This window comes from Pimephales promelas, chromosome 20, assembly GCF_988280905.1.
Source record: "Pimephales promelas chromosome 20, fPimPro1.hap1.1, whole genome shotgun sequence".
Taxonomy (NCBI): Eukaryota; Metazoa; Chordata; class Actinopteri; order Cypriniformes; family Leuciscidae; genus Pimephales; species Pimephales promelas.
Window position 1 is genome coordinate 30,964,644 of NC_142788.1, and position 13,557 is coordinate 30,978,200.

General features: G+C 37.1%; 1 protein-coding gene across 3 annotated transcripts in view; it reads left to right on the forward strand.

Annotated features, from left to right (window-relative positions):
* vdra (vitamin D receptor a) overlaps window positions 1-13,557 on the forward strand; it is a 50,325-nt gene that overhangs the window by 27,055 nt on the left and 9,713 nt on the right. For all 3 annotated transcript variants that reach the window (XR_016147997.1, XM_039679129.2, XM_039679128.2), the window contains 7 exons: window positions 982-1,129; window positions 6,068-6,198; window positions 9,406-9,590; window positions 11,339-11,438; window positions 11,530-11,704; window positions 12,803-12,954; window positions 13,040-13,156. Coding sequence is in view for 2 of the 3 variants with exons in the window: in XM_039679129.2 (XP_039535063.1) it covers window positions 982-1,129; window positions 6,068-6,198; window positions 9,406-9,590; window positions 11,339-11,438; window positions 11,530-11,704; window positions 12,803-12,954; window positions 13,040-13,156 (1,008 nt within the window). In the remaining variant the exon portion in view is untranslated. The remainder of the gene's footprint in view (window positions 1-981; window positions 1,130-6,067; window positions 6,199-9,405; window positions 9,591-11,338; window positions 11,439-11,529; window positions 11,705-12,802; window positions 12,955-13,039; window positions 13,157-13,557) is intronic.

The following is a 13,557-nucleotide window of genomic DNA, read 5'->3' on the forward strand; positions in this document are numbered from 1 at the left end:
ACACACACACACACACACACGTGCGCTTCTGCATGCTCATGCGTCTCTACTGCTGTTTGTTATCTGGGTTCCTCTCGCTGAGCAAAACAAGCCTATCGCTTCCAGGAAGAACACGATGACCTGGTGAACAACACACGTATTATTACCATTATTATTATTATTATAGCTGCTAGAAATGCTTTTAGCGTGACTATTCATGGAAACCAGATCTTGTCATATTTTGTTTCTTTCCCTCGGTTCATCATTGCTCTCGTTCTGCGTGACCTTTGACCTGCACATCCTCATTTCATTATGCAGTGTGTTTCTGTAACTGTGTCTGAGCTCAATGCAAAATTCATTGTTTTTCACATCTCACTCTTTATTTGTGTAATTGACACCGTTAGTTAACAGATGGGCCGATTAAGCGGGAAAAGTTGTTTTATTGGTGACGCTTTACAATAAGGTTCAATAGTTAACATGAACTAAAGAATGAGCAATACTTGATATTAATTTCAAAATGTACTAATGCATTATTCAACTCAAAGCTTTTATTTGTTAATGTGACCTAATAATAACAAAGATTAATAAATACATTTTTGCTCATTGTTAGTTAATATACCTTATTGGAAAGTGTTACGGTTTTATTCATATGCATCTCGCTTTCGGTCTGCGTTCTCCAAATGCGACAGCTGATGTTTTGCTGTGGATAAAGCATCTGGTAAATGCATAAATGCAGTGTATTATGTAAAAATGTTTCGTCCACTGATCTCTCGTGTCTGTGTGAGATGTTTGAGTAGATGAGGTGTGTTTTCTGACCGATTCTCTCGTGTTCGAAGGACTAGTTTAGTAAGATTATGCCTGAAAAGGTTAATTTAAAAAATAATTGTGTAATAAGACTTTTTTTTTTTTTTTTGTATTTATATGATATTTGTATTTTTTGTGAAATGAAAATAGTCTTGTATGCTGACATGCATTAAATGAAACCCTCTCTGGTGTTCTCAGTGATGGATGCCATGGCCGTGAGCACGTCAGCGGCGGGTCCCGATGAGTTCGACCGCAACGCGCCGCGCATCTGTGGAGTGTGTGGAGACAAAGCCTCCGGTTTCCACTTCAACGCCATGACCTGCGAGGGCTGCAAGGGCTTCTTCAGGTAAACCTCCGTCATTACCACCAGATCAGGGACGAACAGCGATTTACATGATGCTGCTGTTATCTAATGCATTTAACCAAAATGTAATACATGTTGTTTTTTTTAAACAAATGTATTTTACTCAGTTTATTAATGTTTTTACTACACTTATGTGCAGTTTTTGTAGGATTTATTATATATTTTTTTACATTTTTTACATTTACTTTTTTTTTTAAATAGGTTTTTATTTAAAAAAAACCCAACAAAAAAAGTTTTTTTCCAAGGGCTTCTTCAGGTGAACGTATCATCCGTTAACACCAGATCATGGAAAAACTGGAAATTACATTTCTGTAGTTATTAATGCTATTTTTAATAGATTTTTAACCCTTGTGCGTGCTTCGTTTGCAAGGGACAAAAAAACAAAAAACAAAACAAAAGAAATGTCATTTTACTCTGTTTATTAATGTTTTTACTACACTTATGTGCAGTTTTTGTAGGATTTATTATATATTTTTTACATTTATGTAAATATATAAATACTTTTTTTTTTTAAATAGGTTTTTATTTAAAAAAACAACAAAAAAACGCTTTTTTCCAAGGGCTTCTTCAGGTAAACGTATCATCCGTTAACACCAGATCATGGAAAAACTGGAAATTACATTTCTGTAGTTATTAATGCTGCTATTTTAATAGATTTTTAACCCTTGTGTGTGCTTCGTTTGCAAGGGACAAAAAAAACAAAAAAAAACAAAAGAAATGTCATTTTACTCTGTTTATTAATGTTTTTAATACACATTTGTGCAGTTTTCGTAGGATTTATTATATTTTTTTTAATTTTTATAAATACATTTTTTAATAGGTTTTTATGAAGCAAAACAAAAAGGGCTTCAGGTAAACGTCTCGTCCGTCACCGCCAGATCATGGACAAACTGGGATTTACATTTCTGTGGTGAATAATCTACACGTGCATTTAAAGGTGCAGTGTTTAATATTCAGGAGGATCTGTTGACAGAAATGCAATATCATATACATAACTATGTGTTCAGTGGTGTGTAAAGAGCTTGCATAATGAAGCGTAATGTTTTTATTAGCTACACACACGCGGGTCCGCTTACATCCACGTTTCTACGGTGGCCCTGAGCGGACAAACGCGTTTCGTCACTTTGTGTAAAGAAGCTGCGAATAAAACACTGACACAATGATGGACAAGTGACAATAATATTCGCAATAACATCGTTTTACTGAATAATTAAGTAAACCTAATTTCTTATTTAATCTTTGTAAAGAAACTGTTGTTTAACTGGCTACTCTCTGCTGTCTCACACGACGACATCACTTCCTGTCGGCCACCGTAACTTCTGTTAGGTGCAATTCACAACCTCACCACTAGATGCTGCTAAAACTTACACACTGCAGCTAACTCAATGGCATTTTTATCATCAGTACATTTTTGATCATAAGTCTTGGAGTATCACAATATTATCGTATCGTGAATCGTGACAGACAGTACAGGCGCATATATTACGTAAACACAACGTGATTAATCGTTGCCCCAGCACTAATATTAACATTCCTTGAGGTTCACAGAAAGTGACTATTATTTTCAACCCTGTGTCTGAAATGATCTGTTTTTAAGGCGTGGCTCCTTTAAGGCTTGTCAGTAATTATGATTGGCTGACGGTATTTGCTTAGGAAACCACATCAACGGCCACTCACCAGAGCATGCGAGTAAGGGTTATTAAAACGTGATCCATATAAAACTGTCATTCACAGATATATTTACAGGTTTGTGATGCAGGTCATATACGGTCTCATATACGGTCTCAGAAGCTTCTCTGCCAACTCTTTATTACATCGTTCACATGTTTAATAAAAAAAAAAACACTTATTTTTTAAAAGAAGAAATGCTTTTATTCATCAAGGACACACTAAATGGATCAAAAGTGACTGACATTTATAATGTTATAAAAGATTTCCCTCGTTTATTACATTATGTTCTATTCAGCCAAAGAAACCTGAAAAACAAAGTGAACTGTTTAATATATATAATTTATAATTTAATGACTTATTTCAAACCTTTGAACAGTACGGTAGCGTATGAAATTCCAGGTTGCAATTATTAAAGCTGAAATCTTCATAAAAACATAAACGCATGATTGACGCATGAAGCGACTGAAATAAAACGTTTTATTTCTGCTTATGTAACCTAATGGAGCGAGTGTTTAAAGCGGTGGTTGATTATGATTATGATTCCACTTTTCTAGCTGTAGTCAGTGTGTAATGTTGAAGTTTGAGCATAAACAACATCTGCAAAGTTACGACGCTCACAGTTCAAAGCAAAGGGAGATATGTGCTTTTAAAGAAATCGTTTTTTAAGGACTACAACAAACACCTGGTAAGGACTACACAAGCTTCCTCCCGGGTTAGTGACATCACAAACACTAGAATTTACATAAGCCCCGCCCCCCGGAACACGCAACGCATGTTGAGGAGAGGAAGAGAGCACATTTAGAAGCTCAAGCTGTCGCGTTCGCCTTTTCGCACGCAATCGAATGTCACACTGTAGCGTCTCACAACAGTTCCACACCAGCCATTTATAAATTAGCATGATGGAATACGCTAATTGAAGATCGTTAACTCCACATCAAACATAAATCCATCAACTAAGCATTCTTGGTGATCCTAGCGATGTCATGTAGATGGAGAAGAGAAGCGGTCCCAGCACTGAGTCCTGAGGCACTCCAGTAGCTAAATACCCAGCGGAAACCTTCTGATGTCTGAAAACTGAAGTGACTTAAACTGCAGTTCCTCCACTGGCCACTAGAGACCAGCTGCAAAAGAAAGCCAATCCCATAAACCCCCATGTTAAAATGCCCAAGAAATAAACATGTTTACAGTCTGGTGCAAAAAGTGGCATAATTAAAGGGTTAGTTCACCCAAAAATGAAAATTCTGTCAGTATTTCCTCACCCTCATGTTGTTCAACCCCGTAAGACCTTCGTTCATCTTCGCAACACAAATTAAGATATTTAAGATATTAAGATCGCTCCATAGGCTTCTTGAGGGAATGACTCTCGCTGGCATCGAAAAGTCATTAAAGACATCGTTAAAATAGTCCGAGTGACTACAGGGGCTCAATCTTAAGTTTATCAAACGACGAGAACACTTTTGTGCGCAAAAAACAACAAAAATAACGACTTTATTTCAAGTATTCGTTTATTTCTCCCTCTGCGCGAGTCAGGTTACTAGTTTAATAGCGTAAGCTTCTGTTATTGTACGTCACACGCATCACACACATGACCAGCGTCGGCCAATAGTGAGCCTACGTGTGACGTAGCTTTACGCAATCACACTACGTTAACTGACTACAGGCCCATGGAGAAGGAAGTGAATAGTTGAAATAAAGTCGTTATTTTTGTTGTTTTTTTGCGCACAAAAGTGTTCTCGTCGTTTGATTCCCTCAAGAAGCCTATGGAGTGATCTTAATATCTTAAATATCTTAATTTGTGTTGCGAAGATGAACGAAGGTCTTACGGGGTTGAACAACATGAGGGTGAGTAAATACTGACAGAATTTTCATTTTTGTGTGAACTAACCCTTTAAAAGCGTGGCCGCTTGAGTGACAGGTGGATTGCCGCTGATGTCACTGCTAGCCGTTTGTCTGCTGTGTGTTAGCGTCACGTCACCTCAGCTAATCCGCCTCGCTGCACATGTTCGTTTATCGTTCGGGAGTGACGCTGCCAAGATGGCGACGGCCGGCTCCGCCCACTTAATGCTCTTTAGAAACACTACGGGTGATGTCACGCACATTATTTCACAGTCTATGGTAGAGACCAATCAGACACTGTTTTACAGCGAGAACACGCTTGGATTGGACAGGTCGCTCAGATTGACAGGTCTGGATTTACCAGCGCTGGAAGATCATCACTCATCAGCCTTGTCACTTGTTCTATGTAATTATAAATATTTTATGATTTGTGGTTTACACATGAAACAAGTTTTTTAATTGCTCTGAGATATCAGAAATAAATTTAGCCTGGCAGCGGTTCACGTGTTAGTGAACACGCCCAAACTGGATTTTATGACTTGTCATATATACTTTATAATAGGAATCAAAGTCAAGCATGAGTAACAAAATTACATACATTTTTATGGGGTTTTCCCAGCAGCGACGTAACAAAAGAACCTCCAAACATGAATTAAATATTTCCTTTAAAAAAAACAAAACACAAGATATCATCAAGTATGGTCTCATTTGATAGAAAACCTTTCAAAGTTTAGAGTAATAACTCATAAAAATGCCTTCAGGGTGTGAGGGGTTAACAGAGCTTATTCAAGGCTGGATCAACTGTTAAAATACTGACTGGACCATTTATAATAATATTACAGTTTTCGTTCACTGTCGCCACCGAAACATGTCTGGCTCTTTTCCTCTGATCACATGGTGTGTTTACATGTGTTTACAGATGATAGCAGTGTGTGTGTGTTGTGTGATTGCTTTTATTTAGTAAAGGGGTGTGTGCACACACAGTACATGTATATTTTTTGTGTAAATATGAACTTTATATATATATTAAATATATTAAAATGAACACGCACACACACAGTTATTACATACGTCTCTTAAGTATTGTATAATATTAAAATCACGTAAATTCATTTTTAAAATTTGTATGAATATAAACTAAAAATTTATATATATTTTATATTTATGGACTAGAAAAATATCTAATGTTGTTATATACTTATTACATATAATTCTTAAAATATATATATATATATATATATATATAAATTAGAAATATGCATAAAGTGCTTGTTATCGTGACCAACTCATTAGAACCATGTCTCTTGCATATTGCATATGTTGTGTTTTTATCTACCAGATTGACTTGTACAGTTGTAAGTGATTTCTAACGCTCTTCATCTGTGTGTGTGTGTGTGTGTGTGTGTGTCTCAGGCGCAGTATGAAGCGCAAGGCCAGCTTTACCTGCCCGTTCAGTGGAAACTGCTCCATCACCAAAGACAACCGGCGTCACTGCCAGGCCTGTCGTCTGAAGCGCTGCGTCGACATCGGCATGATGAAGGAGTGTGAGTGTCACCAGAGGTCAGAGGTCACGGCCTGGGTCGCCAGAGCCCATAAACACAGGGCAAACAATCATCGTGTGAAAGAACGACCACGATGCCTTCAGACACTAGAGATCAGACACAAACACTGACATCTAAAGTACGATTAAACTAACTAAATTTGATTAAAATTGAAAAAAAATTGTAATAATATAAACATAAACAATTAGCTTAAAATAAATAAATAAAAACATTAAAATAAGAAATATTCAAATAAATAATTAATACTTCTAATAGTGAGTCAGTTGGAGAAGTTTAGATAAGCAATGTAATAATAAAAATAAGATTAACATTATTTAAATCAATTTAAATAAATGATAATTAATTAGCTAAAAAACATACTCAAACTCAAATAAATTAAACTATTTGATTAAAATAAATAATATCTAACAAGGGAGTGCTAGTGGGTCAGTGGAAACGTTCAGAGAGAAGCCTTAAATAACAGACGATTGATTAAAATAAATTAGTACATTTGATTCAAATAAATAAAAACAATTGGCATAAGTACATTTGATTAAAACAAATTAATGCTACATCGAATAGTACTAAAGTGAGGAGGAAAAACGTGTAATGCAATAAAAGCAAAATATTATATTTTCCACATTTATATTGTATATTTGAGGTCTAAACAATTACTTTCTCACCTGAAACCTCTTAAAACACCGTTCTGTGACGCAAGAACAGCAGTGTTTGCCAAACAGAGGCTTCTCCACCATTGACTCTTTCTGGGAGAAAAGATCCGGCAGAAACGAGCGGAGTGATACGAACTGTGAAGCGGTTTCTGTATGATATTAGTAGGATATTGCTTGGCTGGAAAAGGCTCTCGGCCAATCAGATTCGAGAACCAGAACTAACTGTATATAGTCTGCAGTTTTTGTGTAAGATCATCTGTCTTTTTATTTGTAACTCTCATCTTTGCCCTGGGTCGTTAAATAAAAAATAACAAAAAATCTCTGAAAATGTTGAATAAAAAATAGAATAACTTCTTATAATTGTAGGTGTTTCGGCTCGTTTTGAGCCGCGATGGAAAGATGTTAGAAAGTGTGGCGCCGTGATTTTCATTTAATTATACATTTAATGATTATTTTAACAGCAAGTGTTCTGATTGTTAGAAAGCGGCATCAATTAAAACATCTGCTTTGTTTCAGAGTAAACTGGTTGATTCGCGTCTTTAGAAGCGCACACACTCTTTCTCACACACAAACACAGTTCATTTCAGGAAACATAGTTGCTGTTTCCAAACTCTGCTGAGAGAGAGAGAGAGAGAGAGAGAGAGAGAGAGAGCCAACAATGATGCTTTTTCTCCATGAAGTTGCACAATGGGCGACCCAGATTTCCCTGTTGTGGGAGAGGCCGGCCGCTACTTTAAAGCGAAAACGGATACAATCGGGGTGTAAAAGAGTCTCTTTGTGTGTTGAATATACATTCGGATGAGGACAGAAGGTCAGAGGTCAGCAGGTCAAAGGTTAGAGTTTTTATAGCCAGTGAGATGTTGATCTCACACTATAGGATATTGTGATGATGTCACACTATAGGAGACTGTGGTGATGTCACACTTTAGGATACTGTGGTGATGTCACACTATAGGAGACTGTGATGATGTCACACTATAGGATACTGTGATGATGTCACACTAGGAGACTGTGATGATGTCACACTATAGGAGACTGTGATAATGTCGCACTATAGGAGACTGTGATGATGTCACACTAGGAGACTGTGATGATGTCACACTATAGGAGACTGTGATGATGTCACACTATAGGAGACTCTGATGATGTCACACTAGGAGACTGTGATGATGTCACGCTATAGGAGACTGTGATGATGTCACACTATAGGAGACTGTGATGATGTCACACTAGGAGACTGTGATGATGTCACACTATAGGAGACTGTGATAATGTCACACTATAGGAGACTGTGATGATGTCACACTAGGAGACTGTGATGATGTCACGCTATAGGAGACTGTGATGATGTCACACTATAGCAGACTGTGATGATGTCACACTAAGAGACTGTGATGATGTCACGCTATAGGAGACTGTGATGATGTCACGCTATAGGAGACTGTGATGATGTCACACTATAGGAGACTCTGATGATGTCACACTAGGAGACTGTGATGTCACACTGTAGGATACTAATTGAAAGGTTGAAATAAATGTGTGTGTTATGATATTAACTGTGAAACCGCAGTGATCTCTCATCGGTTTGTTCAAACTCCAGTTTCCTGCCGACTACATTTTTTCAGTTTAGTGTAAATGTGTGTCCGGGAACAGTTGAATCTCGCTCAGAACCCAGACGGAGGCCTGAGATAGAGACAAACACACAGATGGCACTCGGTCTAGACGGGCACAAGCCTGGCATCGGCCCACTCCAGAGGAACACTGGCCCTCAACAGACGTGCTGATCTGTGTGTGTGTGTCTGTCACCAGAGTCTCTGAGATAAAGAGTCTGGCGGACGTCCTCATCTAGTTTGAGCCAAGAGAATATCAGCGTGAGAGTGTGTGTAAATGTCACTCGGGTGAATACAGGGCTGTTACTCCCTTTCACACACTCTTGTGTTCAGGCTCGACTAGATCATGTTTTCCTGCTTGAATGTTGATTATTCTCCTCATATTGTTGCGGCTCCTCTCTTCCCAGTCTCTCAGTAACGCTCTGTTCACTTCCTGTCTCTATGAAGCCCCTCCTCCTGAAAAGCACACTGTGCTCTGATTGGTCGGCTGGAGCAGTGTGTTGTGATTGGTCTAGTGCTTCGAGTGTGTTTGGGAAATGTCCCGCCCCTTTTTATAGTTTATCATTGGTTTATGTTTGTGTAATTTTACGTGCATTTATTAAAATGTGCGCATATCTTTAATTTAAGGATATAATTTAATTTTCTGGATATAATGTAATTTTAGCGCTTCATTTCATTTATTTGCGACACAAACGACCTTGTAACCAATCAGATCGCCCCCCAGTGGATCTCTGAGTGAGTGGAGGTGGAGCTCATTTGCATATTCATAGAACTGCACATACTAAATGAGGCAAGGGTGTCGAATTACATTCAAGATATTTTAAGGCATGAAGAAGGAAAAAACTTGTAAATATGTCATGTTGGTGATCAAAGATGGTTTAAGGGATACCCTGACGTTTCTTCACCGTGTCACTGCTCGTGTCTCTCAGTCATCCTGACGGACGAGGAGGTGCAGAGGAAGAAGGATCTGATCCTGAAGCGGAAGGAGGAGGAGGCGGCGCGCGAGGCGAGGAAACCTCGTCTGAGTGAAGAACAGAGGCAGATCATCAACACACTGATGGAGGCGCACCACAAGACCTACGACGACTCCTACTCCGACTTCGTGCGCTTCAGGGTCAGTGCATAAAATCAGGAAATATTACTCCAGTGGAAATCAGTCAAATAAAATAAAATACAGTAAATGTGTAATTTATTTGATGTTTCATGAATTAAACCTTTATTTTCTATTAATGTGTTTTATGGGAGAAGTATCTGTAAAATACGCACACTTATACAAACAAACGAATGATGTTAGTCTTTTTGTCCTGGCATTATACATATATATATATATATATATATATATATAGAGAGAGAGAGTTCAGATGCAAAAGCCTCTAAATGCCATTTGAAATTTTCTTCTAAAATGACCATTTTTATCAAGCTTGTATATTTAAGTTCAGTAATTTCACTTAAATAACAATTAATAGGTAATTTTCATTGCCATTTACGGAGGCGTATTGCATTCACTTGAAGAAAAAAAAATCTACTCTGTTTTTCTGAATTAACGAGTTAATTTTTCATGGATTTTTTATTTTTTTTTGCTCTGTTTTTCTGAATTAATGAGTTAATTCAGAAAAAACAGAGCAAAAACTTTTTTTCTCACGAAAAATTAACTCATTAATTCAGAAAAACAGAGAAAAACTTTTTTTCTCATGAAAAATTAACTCATTAACTCAGAAAAACAGAGCAAAAAAAAATTCTCATGAAAAATTAACTCATTAATTCAGAAAAACAGAGAAAAACTTTTTTTCTCATGAAAAATTAACTCATTAATTCAGAAAAACAGAGCAAAAAAAAAATTCCATGAAAAATTAACTCATTAATTCAGAAAAACAGAGCAAAAGAAAAATTCCATGAACAATTAACTCATTAATTCAGAAAAACAGAGCAAAAAAAAAAATTCCATGAAAAATTAACTCATTAATTCAGAAAAACAGAGCAAAAAAAAAATTCCATGAAAAATTAACTCATTAATTCAGAAAAACAGAGCAAAAAAAAAAAATTCCATGAAAAATTAACTCATTAATTCAGAAAAACAGAGCAAAAAAATTTTTTCTCAAGAAAAATTAACTCATTAATTCAGAAAAACAGAGAAAAACTTTTTTTCTCATGAAAAATTAACTCATTAACTCAGAAAAACAGAGCAAAAAAAAATTCTCATGAAAAATTTACTTATTAATTCAGAAAAACAGAGAAAAATTTTTTTTCTCATGAAAAATTAACTCATTAATTCAGAAAAACAGAGAAAAACTTTTTTTCTCATGAAAAATTAACTCATTAACTCAGAAAAACAGAGCAAAAAAAATTCTCATGAAAAATTAACTTATTAATTCAGAAAAACAGAGAAAAACTTTTTTTCTCATGAAAAATTAACTCATTAATTCAGAAAAACAGAGTAGATTTTTTTTTTCTTCAAGTGAATGCAATACGCCTCCGTATCCATTTAAGTGAAATTACTGAACTTAAATATACAAGCTTGATAAAAAATGATCATTTTAGAAGAAAATTTCAAATGGCACTTAGAGGCTTTTGCATCTGAACTCTTCATATATATTTATATACGTTTAATTTACTTTTATATTCATATAGAAGAGCTGGGGAGGGGTTATTACAGCAAACACATCTAACAGTATATTATATAACATAACATTGAAACACACACACACACACACACACACACTTGTAAGGAAGGACTCGTGTGTAATTATTTCTCTTGTTTGTGTTGAACACATCCAAGTGTTTTCCCCTCCAATGCCTTTAAGAGTTTGTTTTTATTGTTTGCTATATGTATTTTTGACTGTGTGTGTGTGTGTGTGTGTTCAGCCTCCGGTCCGTGAGGGTCCCATCACTCGCAGCGCCAGTCGAGCCGCGTCTCTACACTCTCTGTCTGACGCCTCATCAGATTCATTCAACCATTCACCAGGTGACACACACACACACACACACACTCAGACACACTCACCTACTCCCACACACACACACACACTCACTCACTCTCTCCGGTGTGTGTGTAGAGTCTGTGGACACGAAGCTGAACTTCAGTAATCTGCTGATGATGTATCAGGACAGCAGCCCCGACTCCAGCGAGGAGGACAGCTCTCGGCTCTCCATGTTGCCGCACCTCGCGGATCTCGTCAGCTACAGCATCCAGAAGGTCATCGGATTCGCCAAGATGATCCCGGGGTTCAGGTGAGTCTCCGAAAACACTCACACACTTCAGTTGAAATCATAAAGGCCCTTACACACTCCGTCCGAAATTCTCGTCTGTAATTTTCGACGTAACGTCGCCAATCGCGTTTACACACTGTGTTTGTTGTATCACATGTTTTAGTAATCGCCATAAACGAGGTATCATTCGAAAGCTCACAAACTCAAAACGCATCCTGTGAAGACCGTTTAGAAATTGGATGTTGCGTTACCATGGTGATGGCACTTTAAATTCTTTTAAAACTCCTCCCCTTAGTGGGCGTCGACAGGTTTCATATTACAACATTTATTTTAACTACTTTATAATTAAAAACGTTTCGAATCGTTGAGTCTCAAGGTTGCATATTTGGCGACTATTTTGTGATTTATTAATTTTTTACTGGATAATGCATAAAAATATAAATCAATGAAATGTATTTTTGTATTACGCCTAAACAAAATCTCATAGGAACTTACGTTTTTTTTTGTTATAGACTTTAAATTTGGGACAAAACTTGGTTAGACATACATCTTTGATTTTGTACAATTTATATTTTATATAAAAAATTACATTTGAGTAACAGTAAAGTTTAACTACCTTAACTTTTTCATACTTAAATTAAACGCTTGAGTTTTGAAAAGTCAAATTCGAGCAATCACCGTCGACAGATGAGCTCATTAAAATCTCACTGTTATGATAGTTTAATTATAAAGTATATTTGAGACTATAAACTACATAGATCTGACTATAGTTTAAATAAATCTGTTTTTTTTAGCACGACACATTGACATTACAGCGCAGGACGGCTCTTTTGCTGAACATTGTATAAGCATTAGTTTCATGCATCACTGAACGCAAGAGAGACTCTCGGCAGCGTAAACGTACAATTTTCCAGTGAAAAAATGAAAATCCTTCACACAAACATCATAAACAGCAAGTCAGAGAAGGTCTCGTTTTAAGTTTCGTGTCAAGAAACTAAACGTTAATTTTCGTTTCCGTATTATTTATATGTCATTTCAGCTTAATTTCACAGACGTTTTTAATAGTTAGTTAACGATAATAACCCTGCTTGATGAAGAGTGTGTGTGTGTGTGTGTCAGGGACCTGACGGCAGAAGATCAGATCGCTCTGCTCAAGTCCAGTGCCATCGAGATCATCATGTTGAGGTCGAACCAGTCGTTCAGTCTGGAGGACATGAGCTGGAGCTGCGGAGGACCGGACTTCAAATACTGCGTCAATGACGTCACCAAGGGTAACACACACACTTTTACACCCTCAATCACACACAGACTCACACATGTTAACGCTCTCACCTGTGTGTGTGTGTGTGTGCGCAGCGGGTCACACAGTGGAGCTGCTGGAGCCGCTGGTCAAGTTTCAAGTGGGTCTGAAGAAGCTGAACATGCATGAGGAGGAGCATGTGCTGCTGATGGCCATATGTCTGCTGTCTCCAGGTGCGATTTTTAATATCTTTAATCTGAAAAATTAGCCTATCGCAGTAGCCAATCACAGGGGTGTCTCAAAAACACGCTTTGAAATCGCTGGTGTTTCTGACATCACAAATAACCTCGTAACCAATCAGATCAACGTGTGATCGTCAACCAGTGGATCTCTGAGTGAGTGGGGGCGGGGCTCATTTGCATATTCATAGAACCGCACATACTAAATGAGACAAGGGTGTCGAGTTACATTCAAGGTATTTTAAGCGAATTTGGAATTATTGGATTTCAAGGAATGTTACCGCTTTAGCTTTTGAGGGAAGTTTCTTGTTTCACCAGAATATGATAACGACCCTCTAATAAATCAGGAAACTAGAAAAACAGTCCTTCCAGAAAAATGCGGAGTTTTTTTGTGA